Consider the following 19,504-nt stretch of genomic DNA (forward strand, 5'->3'; position numbering starts at 1 on the left):
CATTGTTTCTTGTCTGTTGCTACTCACCCATCAATTCCTCCAGGGCAAAAGAAGGAGAAAAGAAACCTGAGAGAGGAAAAAAATATTGAATGCCACAGCTTCTCAAAAGCCTAGATTTTACAGGGAAAAAAATCGCTGGAGAATCAAAAAATCTGTGACCTTCACTCAAATTTTGAGACTTTTTGGGACTTCTGTGACCTTTTCTCATTCAGTGACTTGTAGAGGGACTTCGTGACTTTTCTGTGATGGTAGACACCATGGTGTTCACCAACCCAGCTAACCAAGCATCTAGTTGCGACCCTTTCTCTACCGTAATGCTCTGGTTTATGCTGGATCGCAAGCTTGACACTATATTCATTTAAATTTGACTCAAATGTTTTGTTGCAACACTATTAATAGTGACTAATTCATCAATTCAATCACCAACCAGATGTTTGTCTTCTCTCGAACTCTTCTTCCATCACATGCATATACGATTTTGTCATTACTCTATATAGTCAGCAAAGATTGACATGATTTCAAAAAAAAAAAAAAAAAATTGTAATTAAAAAACTTAACTTTCTTCCTTCCCCAGAAAAAAAGTCAGTACCCTTTCTCATATGGAAACCAATTATGTTCTTTAGGTGTCCCTTAGTCTCTTACAGTCCCACCCCACTTCCTCCAAGAAAAATATCATATGATTTTGAGAATATTACAGCTGCTTTAGGCAAATATTACAGATGTTGAAATGTCTGGTCAAGTAAAGAAAGTTCTGTTTTTGCCTATCAAGCTAAACTGCTTTTTTGTCTCTACCCATAATGTCTGTTCCCAATGTTGGCTACACATTGACAGATAATAGTTCTTTTTTGTTACTTATCCATCCATCCCCCTGAAAAAAAAAATATTTGGAGGAAGAAAAAAATATATTGAATGTCACAGCTTCCAAAGCCTAGATTTTCGGAAAAAAGGTCTCTCAAAAATCATGAAAAATCTGTTACATTCACTCGAATTTTGTGATTTTTTCAGGACTTCTGTGAGCTTCTCCTTTTGTGACCTTTCTGTGACTTCATAACTTTTTCGTGATGGAAAGCACCCTATTGGGCTATTGCACTGAGCCTAAGTGAGAGATCACTAGTTCAGTAGCGAGAGCATAAAATTATAAAGAGGAGGTTCTAATTTTTATTACTTTCTGCGAAAGGCTCTAACCCCAGTAGCACAACAACATAGTACAATATCTAGACCATATCACTATATATCGAAATGTCAGAGAAATATCAGATGTCATAACTATGATATAGTACAATCTCGTCCTATATGATGCAAATTAATTATGATATTAATTGATCAAGTCTTTAATTTTTCAGTCAAATATGTATTTGATTCCATGTGAATATTCTTTGCTTTGAAAGACAACAAATTGGGACAATAAATTATTTTAATATAGTTTGAAATACATAGATCTACATCAGATTCACAATATAGACCTGATATAGATCCATCATGGAAGACATAGATCCATACCCTCCCCAAAGCAGAATGTGTCAAAATCTGTGACATATGTCGCAAAACAATTACCACTACTGCAGAACAATTTGTAAGAATTTTAAGAAAAAGTGCAAAAAACACTATTACATGAATGGGGATTTTTAACGCAGAACATTTCCAGTTAGCTGAGGACTGTCACAGAACAGTGCTAAATATTCTGCTTTGGGGCATATCCTAAACATGATATAGATCTATATTGTGAACCTGACAGAATATATCAGATACATATTATGTTGATAAATCAAGCTCATACAAAGGTTTTAACAGCTGGCTGATGCGAAGATATATTTATGAAAAAGAAAATTCTAATGCCCTTGCAGGGAATCAAATTCACGTCATTTCTATTGTCAGAGAGCGCCAAAATCATTTCATCAATTATAATTTTATGTTATTAATTTTATTATTATATTTTATGTTATATATTTTTGTATTATATATAATTTCCTTAATTATAATATGATTTTTTCAATTATCTGCCTCTAGATGATAAATATTTCTCACATTTTTTTCTTTTGTAATTTTTGTGTATATATGAAAATGAATAAATTTGACCTGATTTGATATACTAAGTAAAAAACATACAAGTAAAAAACCATTACTTGCACATTAATGTTATAATAGCAGTTTAAAGACAGTGCTGTCATGGTAAGTTAAAGTCAGATATGGGAAGAGTTCAGGGAGTGCATGGGTTCAAACCCACCCACAGGAAAGCTACAGACTTTTTTATTTCTTCTGAAAGGGCACCATCTATCGTCCAAAAGTTGAAGTATTTGCATATATCACATTTACAATATAGATCTATTTATCTCTTACTGCCTTTTTTAGCTAGAATGATATCGTGGCCCGATATAGATCAATATTGGAAACTTAAATTTTATGATATAGATCTATATCTTTGTGCTACCTGGGAATATACTCCGGCTGTTTATTAGGGCAGGGTCAGAGTGAATTCCCAAATTATTCTAATTTGTGTAAGTAGATACTAACCGTGTATAAGGCTGACAAGGAGGAGACATTGTGACAATATCAGGAGCAAGTTTATCGATTTCTTCGGCACTGAATGACTGCAAAAAAAGTTTTTTTAATTATTAACCACTATTAATTATTTAGTATTTCAATTTATGTAATTAACTTAAATAAAAATATAAAAAACACTAAAACTCTAACATATCTTCACAAATGACTATGCTGCCTCTGGAAATAAACAAAACAAAAAATAAATAAATAATCCTTGTGGATTAGGAGTGCAAGTTCTTATAATTGTCTCATCTGCATATTTCCACAGAAGTCACTCATACCATCGCCACCTATTGGCTGTTTTTTGTTATTTTTTTCCTATGTTAAAAAAATGCTCATGACCTAGTGATGCTAACCCTGCAAACTGTTTATTTCGGTTATTTTTCTGATTTTTATTCATTTTTAAAGTTTTTACAGATTTTTTGCACACCCTGTATAATGATACCCTCTATAGCTATAATTGCCTATATAACAATGTTATTCCCGTCCTGGCACACTTCTCACATAGCTAATATATTCCATCAATAACAATAAATCCTGTATAAGGATACTTGTCTCCAGTCCCTTGGTCAATGATGTTCAAGAGTTTCACCATATATTAAAATATTAAGCATTTAAAATGTGATCAATTGTGATGATGGTTAAATGGTCCATAAATGGTCCTCTGGTACCCAAATTTGATGAAAATCGAACATTCTATATTTTACAGTCATTTTCACATACAGCATGGCTGTATATGAAAGTAATAAGTTATTTCTTTTGCATGTCGTTATGCATGAATTCATATTTGACTCAATTTATGTAGATTGCAATTGTATGTGTTCTCAGCAGTTCACCCATGATGCTGCCTAAGTAGCACCTACTTTGTGTATGTTCCATTTCATGTTTATTCATTTAAATTAAAGTAGTTACATGAAATATGTATAATTTTTAAATGTGTCCTTTTTGTAAATGATGGAAGCAAAAAAAAAATCATTATATTAATAATAGGGTATTTAGTAATATTTTCCAGTATTGAAAGTTATATACCCAGTTAGGCATGTCAATTTTTGGAGATTTTTCAAACACCAAAACACACCAAGCAACAAGATCTCAAACTTAAAATACTCACTTGTATATTTCTTTGAAAATAATTCATTTTTCCAAAATTATGACAGTATATTTCATTCACCACAGAACTTATATCAACAGCGCCAACAGGTTCATAAGGTATTGAAGCAGCTAAAACAAAATCAACATTAAGTTACTCAAAAAATACACACTTGTTAAAAACAATGTGTACTATCATTTAACCATTTAATTGACAAACACTGAAACATTTAGAGGAGAAAATTTTTGAGGGGTAATATTAAGCAAATGAGGTACCCTGAATGCTATTATGTGACAAAAAAATTTTTTTTGTCAACATTTAAAAAATTATGGGATGTTGCATTTCACTGCATTTATTTGTTATGCACTGCCCCAAAGCAGAATGTTTAGCACTGTTCTGCAACGAGCCCTCAGCTGACTGGAAATGTTCTGCAGTAAAAATCCCCATACATGTAATAGTGTTTTTTGCACTTTTTCTTAAAATTCTTCCGAATTGTTCTGCAGTAGCGCTAATTGTTCTGCGACGTACGTCGCAGATTTTGGCACATTCTGCTTTGGGGATGCACTGTATCATTTGTTGATGTTGCATTTTATTGTATTTATTTCACTGTATTTATTTGATTTACATAGATTTGAATACAATGAAACCTTGCTACAATAACTCCATCTACAAAGATATTTTTTCGAATCTTGTTTGAATTGCTTATAGTCTAATGTGTTTAACTCTTCTTGACATAAAAATATCCTTTCTTTGATAAATCCCTCTATAAGAATATTTCTTGAAATTTTGAAACTGCTACAACGACATTTTTTATACTTTGCTCAAAATTACCTTCAAGATATTTTTGAATTCCTAACCAGTTTTTGTTCTTTTGAGGATGTTTAGTAACATTAGTATTATGCGCTATCTACCCTTTGAAAGTGTTAATGAAGTTGCCACGAAGCAACTTTGTGTGTAGTACAAAAAGTGTTGTGAAAGAAACTGCTTTACAGGATGAAACAGCTAACTGAATATCATTCATAAACTTTTCAATTAGATTTTTTTGTCACAAATAAATACTCATAAATGCATTTTAGGTGGTATTAAAAACGCCAATTCAGAAGAGATGCCAACAACAGTATAACTTTTGTGTTATCTGATGATGATGCTACCTCTTGATATAACAATAACGTCTCTATAATAGTATTTTTTCGTCTGCAGAGTATCGTTGTATGAAGATTTCACTGTAGTATAAAAATGTTATTGTTTGCAAACTTAAACTTTTCCATTATTGTTAAAGAAAGCACAGCAACATGGCTCTTCCATACATGATATTTCCTTCCAAAATGCAAGGGTTGAAAATTATTCTGCTTGGCTTGTCAAGAAATAGGAGATACGTGTACCTTTGAGCCATCTTACTGGTAATTATGGAAACTTCATGAACAGCTCACAAGTAAACATTGAATGTTTAAGAGTTGCTCAGAAGCACCAATGTCAAAACAAGCCCAAAATATAAAATGGCCAAAAAAAAATAAAAGAAACTAATGTTGCTTGAGAGCAACAGGGCCAAAGAAAGAGTTAACAAACAATATTTTATGAGTTAAGAAACACTGTATACAGAGAAAATACCAAGGAGAGCTATTTTGCCCTTACTGGCATTCACAACTTAATATGACATGTAAAAAACACATATAGATTATAATTTAAAAAAAACATTATGTAAGAAAAGAAAAAAAAAATTCATAATAAAAATAAGAGTCGATGTAAACTTCCTATACAGGTATAAATTAGTAAATCATGGTGGCCACAGGCATATGGTTATGATATATGATATTCTGATGCTAAAAAATGAAAATAAAAAGTGTTTAACTATATACAGGGTGGATAGATAACAGGGCGCATGACACATTTTACTGATGAACTGTGGATCTCAGAGACATACTTCCAATTAGAAAAAGTATCCAAATAATGTGTAGTACTCAGATATATCATTCATGTTGCAAGGGATTGTATACTTACTAAAATAACATTTTTAACTTTTTATATGAACATCCTGTGCCCAAAAACGTAATCAGAAAGTTGCCCCATCTCTCCTGATGCAAAAAAAAATTCCACGTTTCTATGTGCAATATTCACTCTGCTATTCCAGTTTGAAAAACGGAAGAAAGTTTGGAAAAAACAGCATTAAATATCCACATTTAATGCTGTTTACCTATGCATTCTATATATGTTCACATGCAACAAAAAGGAATAAAAGGAACTAAGAGGAAGTTATATGCAGCGTTGTTTACTTCAAATCAGTGGTTCTCAACCATTCAGGTCGTCTACCAAATACCAAAAGCGAAATTCTGTGACTTTTCTGTGACCTTTTCTCATTTGACATAGTGAACCATGCTGGACTGTTTTTTTATACCTTTCAAACTGTGAGTAGCAACCACCTAGGGGTTTTGGTTAAAAAAAAAGGGAGTCTTAATGAAAGGGGGAACGCAGGTTAATTTACAAAATGGAAATATTTGATAAGAAATCAATTATTTTAATCCTTCAAGCTTTGCACAGAGAATGATGAAGATGTCAATGACATGCCAACATTGGCATGAAGTCTCTCAGTGCTGAATGTTGAGCTTCACAATGATGGGTTGGGGGGGGGGGGACAATCCCTCTAATCACAATAAAAAAACTCAATTTTTTTTCAAAATTTTAAATTTTTTTAAATTTAATGATACAGCAACCTGTACAGCTACTGATTGGAGCTGCGACAAATTTGTACTGCGTCGAATTGGTTTGATCATTATTGTAGTACCACGGCCATTTTGAACACACAAGGGCTAATTAGACCGGGACCTACAATTTATTGCTGATTCCGAATGGAAGGCTTGTTCTTTATACTCATCGAGAGATTGGTGCGCTAACCCCTAGATGGGGGACTCCCTGTGGTAGCAATTTTTTGCTGCGGTCAAGACGCCGTTTTTATTGTACTTGCAACGAATTGGAGCTGCGATAAATTTGTACCGCGACAAACTTGTACTGCAACAAATTTGTACTGCGACAAATTGAGGCGCGACGAGTTGAGCACGACAAGTTGAGTGTGACAAATTGACTGGCTATGCAGACAAAACACATCGGCGCAGGTAAAATAAAAAAATTAGAAGAAATGTTTCTTATATATGAGAACCTAAACCATCGTGTAAAGGTACAAACATAGTCTGGCCAATTTTCCAATTCTGACAGTCAATGCCCTATTCACTTGAACAGGGAAGCATAGTAGGGGGCTGACAGGGTTCCAGCTTGGGTACCCGAACTAATGCTCAATTTTTTTTCACACTATCAATTCACTATACGGGGACCATGAAAAATCTGGCCTGGGCCTGTCCAAGATCTCAGCTTAAGGGGGCCTACTGCAGGATGTGGTTCTCAACTTTTCGAATCCCGTGGCATGGTTGGTCAATTCCTTTTTCTTGATTGGAAGAGGTCCGGCTATGCACATGATTAATGGGAAAAAATGAAATAATAAACCACTCACGGCCCGGTTTGACCGATGTCAGGGCCCAGCAGTTGAGAAACATTGCACTAGACCAGGGCCTTCGTGATGTTAATTTTTTTTGCCTCTTACTGAGAGGCAAAACATCCCGACGGCCTTGACTAGACGAACCCAGGGCCCTTCTGAAGGATGGGTTTCACATATTCCTTTACCTATTCAAATTTTTCGAAGTCTGATATTAGACGCTTATTATTTGCTATAGCGTCATGCTTTGGTGTCGGTCTAAGATAAAAAAAAACATAAATAGACGCACTAATCAATACTTTCAGCTTGCCACAATGCACACTTTTAGAAACACTGATATTCTTTTAAATTCGGCCTAAATATTATGTCGCAACACCATTAGTGGCGAATGAGTCAGATGTTTGTCTGCTCTTGAACAGCCTCGTTTGGTCACATGCATATACTGTACAATATCATCATTCATTCTAGCTAAGTAAAGATTGATGCAGTTTAAAAAAATGGATAATTACTAAAAGGAAAACTTTCTTCCTTCACGGGGGAAAAACTGTCTTTTCGCATGGCTTCCACAAGGATGGGGGCTGACAGGGCTGCAGCCCTGAGGCCTGGGTAGGGTATGCCCCTGATGTAAGGGGTGACTACACATTGGCATTGTTCATTTATGTTCCTACTCCTCCATTCATTCCTCCGGGGCAAAGAAAAGTAGAAAAGAAACTTCAGAGAGAGAGAGCAAAAAATATTGAATGCCACAGTTTCTCCAAAGCCCAGATTTTGGGGGAAAAAATCTCTGGAGAATCATAAAAAAAATCTGTGACCTTTACTCAAATTTTGTGACTTTTTTGGGACATCCATGACCTTCTTCTCATCCCGTGACTTTTCTGTGATGGTAGACACCCTGCCATTTATTGCCCACCGCCCCCTTTCAACCATTTCTCATTCCTGGGGCCCCTTGCGATCATGATTAATTTCTTACCCCCAACAACCCCCCCCCCTCCCCATTTTCTCATTAGAGGATAGTTGTTCAAATATTGTTTGAAGTATAAATATGATTGCATTTTTAATTTTTATGAAAATAATGAAGAAGCAAAATGAACAAAATTCAACACAATAAAAAAGACAATAAATTCAAGATTAAAATTGAAAGCACATCATGAAAATCGGATGTCTCATTGGATGACAAGCTACCTTTAAGTGACTTTTGGCTCATAATGTGGTCTCTCGCAGGAGAACGGAGCAATGTGTAAGTTGGCTTAAACACATTTCACATAACAATCCATACTGTGCTTAATATACAAGGTAGATAACAGGACATATGATATATATTTTACTAGCAAACCACTGATCTTAAAATCACATACTTCCAATTAGGAAAAATATCCAAATAACGTGTAGAACCCAGACAAGTCATTCATATTAGAAGGTGTTGTATGGTTATTAACACTAGAACCGCGGAGTGGATCAATTTGACCCAAATCAAACTTCGTTTTCATTTATCTCGAAAACTTATTAGCAGATGTTAAACAAATTTCGTGACTTTTCATGATATCATATGAATAATAATTCACGAAAATTTTATTATCTTCATATTTCGTGTTTCTGAGTTATAAGCACTTATACCTAGAACCGAGGTTCGGGTCATTTTGACCCAACGTACTATTCTATAGGAAAAAAGGGGTGTAGAATTTTTTTGGAAGTGGTTACCCTTTCTAAAATTATTTATAGATGAAGATAGTGAAGAATAAAGGTCTTTCAAGGTCAAGGCCAATTCATTATCAGAGCAGATTATCTTTTTTTCAATGGAGGAATGGCAAGTAGAGTTAAATATTTTTTTCCTTTATAAACTTGAATACCTGGAATTCTGATGGGACTCAATAAAGATTTTGGGAGTGTAAAAGTTTAACTCTAGAAAAAACGAGTAGTTGAAATTTCTGGAGACAAACGATGTCACAGAAAAATAATAAAATTCTGGCCTGCACCAAATACGTTTTTAATTTATTTCCAAATCTTGGGAAGTGTCAGCGTCCAACGAATCTCTTTTTCAGAGCACATAGTGATGCAACTGATCAAGCCATTTCAGAGCAAGGGCAGAAATACTTCAACTGACGCTTTTTTCAGTACACTGAAGTTGGCTCAAATGCTAAAAGCCAAAAAATATGAGCTTAGTAGAGACGGTGAGACGATATCGAAGAGCAATATTATCTGATGCAATAAAGATAGTGAAACAACAGTTATATGGAACAATGATGCCAATGACAATTTATCAAGGAAAGAACGATCTAAGCTTTTCATTATTTAGCACACTTCATCTGGCAGTCGATATTGGCAGTAGTAGTCCCAAAAAGCTTCCCCACACACAAACTATTTCACACTACAATTCAAAAGTGCAACGATGGTTGTTGTAGCGATCAAATATGCAGAAAATATTCGGGGCATTATAGACGTTTTCTACAACATCCTGGATCTCACTATAAAAAATTCCTGTTTTTTGTAGAGCAGTACAGAAAACCAGAACTATTTTTTGAAAGCAGTTCGTCTAAAATCTTATTGAAGAGCTGTATTCATCATACGCGTTGCCCTTGCACAAAAGGAAACGTTCATGTGCTCTTGATCACGTAACTGTTCGTGAGCGAGCAAAATAATAATAATAAGAGTAATAAATAAAAATAAACGAGTCTGATGTCAGGTAACATAAAAATGTGGAAACAAAACTGTTAATTTTTGCATGGGTTGTACAACTTCAACATGCGATAAATGTGCAAGAATAATGAAAAAAAAAATTGCTCAATAATCATAAATTTCACTTATCAGTAAGAAATCAGTACTCTTATTAGACAGTATCATATTATAGACTTTCTCATACTTAATTTGATGTGCTTATTTTACATCTTTGTCATATTATGGGATAACTGAAAAATGTTTTTGGACTCAATAGAGTAAATAATGTTTACTAAATCATATTTTTACTGAATTACATCATTTTATAGCTAATTTCGAAGCTCATTTTATATTCATAAACAAATATAATTTTCCATTATGAATATGCAATTAAACAACATTGAATAAGAGTAGGGGGAAAAACCCCAGGAATCGAAAATAAATTCCTGTTTTCGCTACGAAACACTGTTTCTTCCAGTCTGGGTCACTTTGACCCAGTCCGTGGTTCTAGGTATACCGAAAGTGTTGCGGTTCTAGTGTTAAAATAAAAATTAATAACTTTTTATAGTTTCGGTGTGACCAAAAGCCCAATTAGGAAGTTGCTGCCCTGTCTCATCAGGGCATCATTTCCAACTATTAAATCCACTCAATTTTTTCAGATTGCGAAAACGTGTGTGTTGTTTGTGTACTATCAACATAAAAACCATAGTCTTTAGATTGACAGATACGAAGAGACGCATTGAGCCAGTTATGGAATTTCAAAGTGAACACTTACGTCAGAATTTATTGCACTTTTCTGAGAAGTCAGCAGGGCAGCAAGTCAAATAAACAGGCAAATATTTTGAAATATGATGTTATGGAATGCAATTTCCATATTGAGCTCAGCACCCTCATGCAGTAATATTTGGCTGTCGTGCAGTACACACGTTTGTATCTTTATGCTATAATCCCGCTTTACTTTATTATGTGTAGTAAATGTTTATATTATACAGGATGTGTATCTACGGATTCTTTCACAGACGTTGAGAGGTTATGGGCACCAGACACATGCCCATAGACCTTGGTAAAACTGAGGATTCATTTTTGAGATAAGAAAAACGTGGTGACAAAAGAGATGGCGGCGGTTACATTTGGGAAGATTGGAAGCACTAGGAAAAAGCAATTACGAGACATGGTGAATACACATGAAAGCTTCACTAGTGAAAAACAACAAATAGACATACGTCACGGGATAATGACCTACTGAGGGAGCAGAACTCTCAAGATGGGAAAATGGTGACGAAAAGGCAAAAGCAGACATTATTCTTTCAATTCAGTCATCAGAGTTGAAGCAAGTAAAGAAATGCAAAACCGCAAAAGGAAATATAGCAGAAGCTCAAGGACATTTATTAGTCCTGCTCCATTTATTAAAAGGTCCTGCTCGTAAAGCAACTCTTCGGAAGTCGTTACTACATCTAAAAATGAAACCAGAATCAGATATTCAAGATCATCTGCCGGACTTTTTTGATGTTGTTGATCGACTCGAGGAACTGGACATACATATTGATGACGATTTGCTAACTATCGTGCTGTTGTATAGTCTTCCGGAGAGCTTCGAGAACTTTCATTGTGCAATCGAATCACAAGACAACCTGTTGAAACCAGACACGTTACAGATAAAAATTTCTGAAGAGTTGGTTGCACGTGGTGTTAGCAATCAACATCAAAGTGATGGTGCTTTTTCGGTACATGCCAAGAAGAAATCGTTCATGAAAAGAAAGCAGTTTCGGTGCTTCCAGTGTAACAAGGTAGGCCATAAAATTTCAGAGTGTTATTTGAATAATAATAATAAAAAAAGAGCCATCGAAACCGTCAGTGGGTCTGATGTGACAGATAAATTGGAAAGTAATGCTATAGGCTCAATTGAAACTCATCTATGGTGTTTGGATAGTGGCTGTACGAGGCATGTACAAGGATCAGAAGAAATTTAGCAATTTGGAAACTTTGACGATACGCAACGTGAAGCTGGCGGATAGTGGACATACTCAAGTACTTGGAAAAGGTGAGGTGAATATGAAGACAAAAATCAACTGTCAAGATGGTAAAGCTTATATGGAAAGCGCGTTTTATGTTCTCACCCTGCATACGAATTTGATGTCTATGGCGAAAGTTTGCAACAAAAACTTTAATGTGACTTTCAGCAAGGAGAAAGACATCTTATGGAATGCTAATTCCAAAATGCGTATCATCGCCGACAGAATCGGAGACTTGTATTTCCTACAGAGTAGTGAAATGGTAACTACAGGAAGTGAATCTTTTGACATGCGAACTAGAGAGAAAGTGGATCCCTCAAAATGGCATGAAAGAATGGGTCATCTAAATGTTTGTGATATCGAGCGGGCTGTGAATTGGGATGTAGTCAGTGGTTTGGTCAACGTGAATTTTCCGGACGATTTTGTGTGTGAAACCTGCATTGAAGGAAAGCTGAGCTGAGTATCATTTCCGAATCGTGCCGTTGTAACATTACCATTTAGGCCGCCCATGGAAGTGGTTTTATTTCTAGTCATTTTTATGGACTTTATATTGTCTCACCTTTTTTTTGTTTCCGGGATCGATCAATGTCGCTGATCGGCAGCCATATTTATTTTTTCTAAGTTGTCAACTTCCATATGTGAAAAGTTGAAATAGAGTTTATTCCGCATGATATGCAAATGGGTTTTATTGTTAGAATATACTAAGTTTTTACGGGCTACTGATCCAGATGTCTGATTGAATCTTGGCATGGGAAGATTCCCTTAAAAGGTCGCCAGTGTGCTAAGAATGTGCCCGAGTGGCATGGTGGTAAGATACTCGTCTACCATTGTGAAGGTTGTTGTCTGGGTCCCGGGTTCGAACCCAAGGGAGGATATAGATAAGATATTTTCCCTAACGAACTCGAGGCGACCACCGATAGACAGCGCCTTCACTTCCAACCCATCTCACTAATGGCAGTAAATTGCAATATAGCGATATGGCCAGAGTTGGTGTTTGGTGAAGTAGTGTGCTAAGATTGGAAAATACACAAATGCACTCAGCGATCTGTTTTAATAAGACGTTTTGCCCCGAATAGGCATACGGCTCTATGTTCTGGTAACCCGGCAGTCTAATCAAGTTTAGACGTAACGGCTTAGGGCCAGGGCTGCAACTAGGGGGGAGCAGGCAGGTCTTGTGCCCCGGGCGCTGGACCAGAGGGGGGGCGGCGTAAATTTCATTCTGAAACCTCTCCTTCAACATTATAAGGAGACGTCAAAATGTGCACTTGCCCCAGGTGACCAAGCATCTAGTTGCGGCCCTGCTTAGGGCCACCGGGCTCTTGTTCCTGTCAGCCATAGCACGGGCGTGGTGGAGTGTTGGTCCTCTCGCCTGGACGTCAACCTCCTCTCTTCATCCGGAAACTTGGTCCTGTATGGTTCACGTGGGATCTCGCTCATAAGAGCCGAGCTGAGCTGGCCACTGTAGGCGAGTCACTGGGCCTCGCCTACATGCAATGTTGAGCTGATGCCGCCTCGGAGCTCAACCACCTGGGACACACGCCGGTAACACTCGTGCAGTAGGAGAAAGGTGCCGCTGAAATGGAAATGTGAATCCTGTCTAACTGACTGACAGATCGGTGAGATCTTATCAAATTAATGTGCAATATTTACTAAAGTTAAAAACTCTAAAAAATTTTTGTATTTATGTTTCTTTTAACTGGTTAAAATTTCTAAAAAAATTTAAAAAACTTTAATGTTGTAATAAATCTTATTAGTGGAAAGAAAATTGTTTCATTGTTATCATTCGCAAATGCTAATTTTATGTTGGGAAAGATAAAAATAGAATCTGGGATGTAACGACGGCTAAGCAAGTAAACACATCGTTACACCATGAGATGTTCAGAGAAGCTTGGGATCGTCGACTAGGACATTTGTGGTCCTATGCGAACACAATCAAAAGGTAAAGCTTCTTATTTCATAACTTTCATTGACAATCATTCACGTTGGTGTGAAGTTGGATTTTTAAAACATAAAAGCGAGGTGCTTGCTGCTTTCAAATCGGTTAAAGTATTGATGGAAAAGAAAACTGGTTGTAAAATGAAGGTGCTGCAATCAGATAATGGTGGGGAATATTTAAATGAGGAATTCAATAATTATTTGAAGAGTGAAGGAATTACTAGAAGATTGAATGTTAAAAATACTCCTGAGCAAAATGGAGTTTCTGAGAGGAAAAATCGTACAAGGTTAGACATGGCTCGATGTTCTTTGATTCAATCAAAGTTGCCTGCTTCCTTTTGGGCTGAAGCCATATTAACCACAAACTATATAAGAAACAAATGTCCTTCAATTCTTCTTGATTACAAGATGCCATTTGAAATTTGGAATGGCTGAATTCTTAATGTGAGCAATTTTAAAGTATTCGGCTGCAAAGCATGTTTGGAATAACAATAATAACAGAGGTAAATTTGAAGCTCGTGCGAAACCAAGTATATTCATTGGATACTCCGAAGAATAGAGATGTGAGGTGAGAATATTCTCAGAGAACGAAAATATTCTCCTGGATGTAAAAATTTGAGAATAATCGAGAATATTCATTTTTCTTTTAAATAATTTGTTTTTAGTAATTTTGTTCATATTGTGAAATATAAATCAGTTTTCATTGCCTGAAATATTTACAACAAAATAATTTTTGGTATAATCACTCCCAATGACAACTTAGTTCGAGAATATTCTCAAGGTCATGATGAGAGGTTTTAAAAGTTTGGTTATAAAGATTTTAGAAACATTTAGATTAAAACCTTAAAAAATATTTTAAAATTAAATAAATTTTCAGAAATAAGTTCACAACACAAAAGAAATGAAACCAAAGTGGGGATTGATAAAGGAAGCTATTCTTATATAATCACCTGCATTCTAAGATACAGAGCTGTTGTTTTCTTCAATGCACATACACTTAAATTCTGTATCACTCACATTTCTTTAAAAGTTGTGGAATTCAGCCCTGTTGGTTTAATTATTGTTGGAACTGAATATTCTCTTCGAAACTGAAGTACCACTACTCTAGTTAAACCCTGATGATGGTGTTTGCAAAGAATCTGAAGATGTCAATGGAGATACGAGTGCTGACAGGACTGTGACCAGCAGTTTAAAGAGGCATGGCAGAGGACGACCGAAGATGATTCATACCAGTTCAAAAGGACGCCCTCGGAAGCAGTATCAAACAGTGGATCGTGATACAGTTCAGACAGCCGAGATACCAGGTGACTCAGTGCTATCTTCTTCGAACTCATGGGAATGGAAAAATGCATTGGCTGAGAGAAGAACTAAAGTGTATTTTAAAAAATGACACATGGGTAATAGTTGATCGACATGAGAACTGTAATATAATTGGTAGTAGATTTGTGTTGTCAAATAAGTATAATACTATAATACTGATGGGTCTTTAAATCGTAGAAAAGCTAGGCTAAGTTGCTCAAGGTTTTAATCAAAAACCTGGTGTAGATTTTGGCAAAACCTTTGCACCTGTTTCTCGCCAAAGCTCTATCAGATTTTTAATGGCTCTAGCTGTAAAAATTAATGTAAATGTGCATCATTTTGATATTACAACTGCATTTTTAAATGGTACTCTTGAAGAAAATATTTTTATGGAATGTCCTAAATATTTGAGTGACATATTATGTGATATTGTTTATAATGAAAAGGATCATGATTTAGTTGTGAAAGCTAAAAATATCTTGAACGAATTATCAAGTGGTAACAAAGTATGTAAATTGGTGAAAACATTATATGGTTTAAAACAGTATGGGCAATGCTGGTTCCTGAAACTTGATTAAATTTTAAAATGTTTTGGTTTTGATGATACCGTTACAGATCCTTGTGTATATTTCATGTCACGTAAAGGTAAGTTAACTGTTTTAACTGTATACATGGATGATATTCTAGTATTTTCTCAAGATTATGATATAATTTTCGAATTGAATGAGTATTTGAAAAGGGAATTATCAGTTAAATACATGGGACTAGTCAAACATTGTCTTGGTTCGGAGTTCAACCAGAAAAATGGAAAAATTTCAATGAGTCAATCTGGTTACATTAGAGATCATTTAGATCATTTTAACATGGCTGATTGTAATCTTGTTTCAACTCCAACAGACATTAGCACAAAGCTCAAAAAGTCTGATGATAATGAAGAAATTGATTTTCCCCACAGGGAACTAGTTGGGGCTTCGATGTATTTAGCTGTTTGTACTAGACCAGACATTGCTCACGCAGTCAGTAACCTAAGTCAATATTTAACATGTTTTGATTATGTAATTATGGTTTCTTGTAATTATGCTTTAATTTTTGAATGTTGCAATGATTGTTTATACAGTTATACAGATGCAGATTGGAGAAATGATAATAATGATTGTAAATCTTATAATGGATATTGCTTTGTACTAAATGGAATTGTAATTTCATGGGAATCCCGTAAGCAAAGAACTGTTGCTTTAAGTTCAACTGAAGCAGAGTACATGGCACTCACAGAAGGAGTTAAGGAAGCTACGTATTTACAAAAAGTCATTTCAGAGTTAGGAATTCATGATATGTGAAACTAAAATATTTGTTAATAATCGTAGTTCCATAAAGTTAGCTGAAAACTGTGTATCATAGTCGTACTAAACATATTGATATCCGACATAATTTTGTTGGAGAAGCTCTAAATGAAAATATTATATCATTGAGATGAGAGGTGATATTTTAACCAAAGGTCTCCCACAATGTAAACGTGTCAACTGCCTGAAATTGCTTGGTGTACGTAATGTTTCTGAATTATAATTTTTTTGTAAGCAATCAAAATTTGCATTCTGGGGGAGTGTTGATGTTATGGAATGTAATTTTCGTATTGAGCTCAGCGCCCTCATGCGGTAATGTGAACTACTTGTTAGTTACTATTTGGCCGTCGTACAGTATGCACGTTTGTATCTTTGTTATAATCCTGCTTTACTTTATTATGTGTAGTAAATGTTTGTATTATACATAATGTGTGTCTATGGATTCTTTCACTGACGTCGAGAATATGGCCATACGCCAGGGTTGGCACGGTATTTACCGTCATGGTAAAAACATGTTTTCCCCCATGGTTTTTAATCATTATTAATAATTATTAGTGTATTTTATAATGTATGGATGCAGTTGGATCAGAAGGTCACCAGAGAAGATAAACAGTGAACAAATTATAAGTAATATTCATAGTTTTTAAAAACATTTTTGCTCTATTTCCATATATCAGTAGAAGAGATGGATGAAACCACTAGAATTATCATTGTCAGTCAGAAATTTTCAATTAGAATGTGATCAATGGTTTCCAAGTTGGGGTTTTTTTTTGCGCTAACCTGTTTGTACAAAATCATGTAGAAAGCTTCATTATACAGTGAAATCTGTCTACTGTAAGAGATGAAAACATGCCTTAAACAGAATCAAAATATAGTCGGGGACATTCAATATGCTTAGTGGTTTTATTTCCACCTTTTCCCGTTATCTTATAAAACAGAAATTTGTCTGAAATGTAATATTACTTCAGTCTCTTGACGTTCAGTTTCGTACAGGTTTGACTGTAGTTGGTTTTTCAGAGGAAAGTTTTGAATGGTGTTATAAAAATCTGGTAAATACTACCAGACTGTTTGTAGTATACATCCTTATGAGGAAATGAGCATGTGTAGGTACTTTAATAGGTATGCTAGTAAGAATATAATAATTTTTTTTTTCTGTGTTTGCAATGGCTTAAAACTATGCATTTTGTTCAGAAAAACGAACAATGAGTAGATCAATTTTTTAAAATAATGGCAGAAACTGCTTGTGATTTTATTCCTTGAAAGTGGTAAAAAAAAAAAAAGGTTTTTCCCAAGGTGGTAAAACCATGGGAAAAACATGCTTTTACCACGACGGTAAAAACCATCAATGGTAAATATGAAGCCAACCCAGCTTGCAGAGAATAATATCACTGTTTCTGCCATTATCAAAAAAAATTTATCTACTCATTCTTCATTTTTTTCAGAACAAAATCCATAACTTTAAGCCATTAAAGAAATAAAGCTTTCTACACGATTCTATACAAACAGATTAGCAAAAAAAACTTGGGAAGAATTAAAAATCACATTCTAATTGAAAATTTCTGATAACAATGATAATTCTAGTGGTTTCATCCATCTTCTCTTCTACTGATATATGGAAATAGAGCCAAAATATTTTTTTAAAAAGTCCTCATTACACATAATTTGTTCACTGTTTATCTTCTTCTCTGGTAGCCAACTATAGAGATCCAACTGTATGCATATATTATAAATTACACTTATTATTAATTATTGATTGAATCAATATTAATCTTTGCTAGTAAATTAAAGACAGTTTACGTATTCATTATCATCAATACATAAAAGCTAATTGTTTTTACCAATTTTATCATGGTATTTACTGGTAAATACCTAGTTTTTATCATGTGCAAACCAGTTTTTATTGGTAAAAACCCAATCCTGCCATACACCCTTTCAGAATTTTTTTTTCTAATATCCACAGCTTGCAGAGTGGAAAAATTGCATTGAAACTATTTGGGATGCTGCAGGCCTGTTAATAGGAAACATGTAAAATGTCGGTAAAAAAAACCCTTTAAAGAGGGATGTCAAGCTTAGAGGAAGTCTCAATACATTATCTCCTTTCATTAGATATAGAAACCAATCAGCAAACCAAATGACAATAAGACCTTCCTAAATATGTTTAAAATTATGTTTTTCCAGTTAAATTTAAATGAATAGCATACAAATACTTGAGATTGAAACAACAGTAATGTTATGCCAATTACAGTTTCACAGTTATATAGTTTTAAAAAATTAAATTTCATGGGTATTTTTTCTCATGTATGGTATTAATATCACAAAGTTTAACATGTAATTAAAACAATTGAATTTTTGTGATATTTTCATTGAGATACAGTGGATCCCACTTAATGTTTTTAAAACAACCATCATGAAAAACGTTTAAAGTGGGAATTCACTTCAAATGGGAAATCTTAATGATAATTAGTTAGAGTTGGGACCACAAAAATAAGTCTTACTATGCGGGAAAATATTCTAAGTGGGAACATTATAAGCGGGATGGGGGGGCTTATTTTCAAAGAAGTTCAGTTGTGAAATTTTTGATACTAATTACATACTAAGTTCTCCCACTGCCTCTTGAATGGCATATAAACGAAGTTACGCTACATTAGGTAATAGTTTACCAGCAAGCAAATACTGAGTATGTTCAAATATTGAATGACAAATACGCATAATGCAATGAAGCTTGCAATGACAAAGAACAACCATATTTTGATGTACCGTACACAGGATCAACCTTAGGAGGCTAAAGACTCGGCAAAGAGTGGGAGTGGGGGAAGGTTAACAAATATCCCTAAAAAACTAGAGGTGTCAACCTCCCTTCTTTTATTTTTGCAGCAGTTATAGCACAACACTATTTCTTTGCAGCAGAGGCAATGGATTGGCAACCCTTAAAGTCATAAAAAACCCCACAGCAATCAATCTTTATTTGATTGTCTGACCCCCAACAGACTACACTAGATGGCTATCTGTCTGTAATTGCTTAAAAATTTTTTTGGCAAACTTTCATTTTTCACCCCTCTACTTCTGAGATTATATTTATTACCATCACTATAACCAGCAGTCAAGAGAATGCCAATGAATGGTCAACAAATCTTTGTCTGCCTTTTTAATGGCA

General features: G+C 34.8%; 1 protein-coding gene across 4 annotated transcripts in view; it reads right to left on the bottom strand.

Moving 5' to 3' along the window:
- Window positions 1-19,504, bottom strand: part of Mt2 (tRNA (cytosine(38)-C(5))-methyltransferase) — a 244,870-nt gene that overhangs the window by 213,663 nt on the left and 11,703 nt on the right. For all 4 annotated transcript variants that reach the window (XM_089239441.1, XM_089239439.1, XM_089239442.1 and 1 more), the window contains exons 2-3: window positions 3,653-3,762; window positions 2,512-2,588 (exon numbers count right to left, since the gene is read on the bottom strand). In XM_089239441.1, the coding sequence (XP_089095567.1) occupies window positions 2,512-2,588; window positions 3,653-3,762 (187 nt within the window). The remainder of the gene's footprint in view (window positions 1-2,511; window positions 2,589-3,652; window positions 3,763-19,504) is intronic.

The sequence above is a fragment of the Pholcus phalangioides genome, unplaced genomic scaffold (assembly GCF_987345545.1).
Source record: "Pholcus phalangioides strain wild (caught in Gottingen) unplaced genomic scaffold, Ppha-v1.0 ptg000011l_1, whole genome shotgun sequence".
In the NCBI taxonomy this organism is placed as follows: Eukaryota; Metazoa; Arthropoda; class Arachnida; order Araneae; family Pholcidae; genus Pholcus; species Pholcus phalangioides.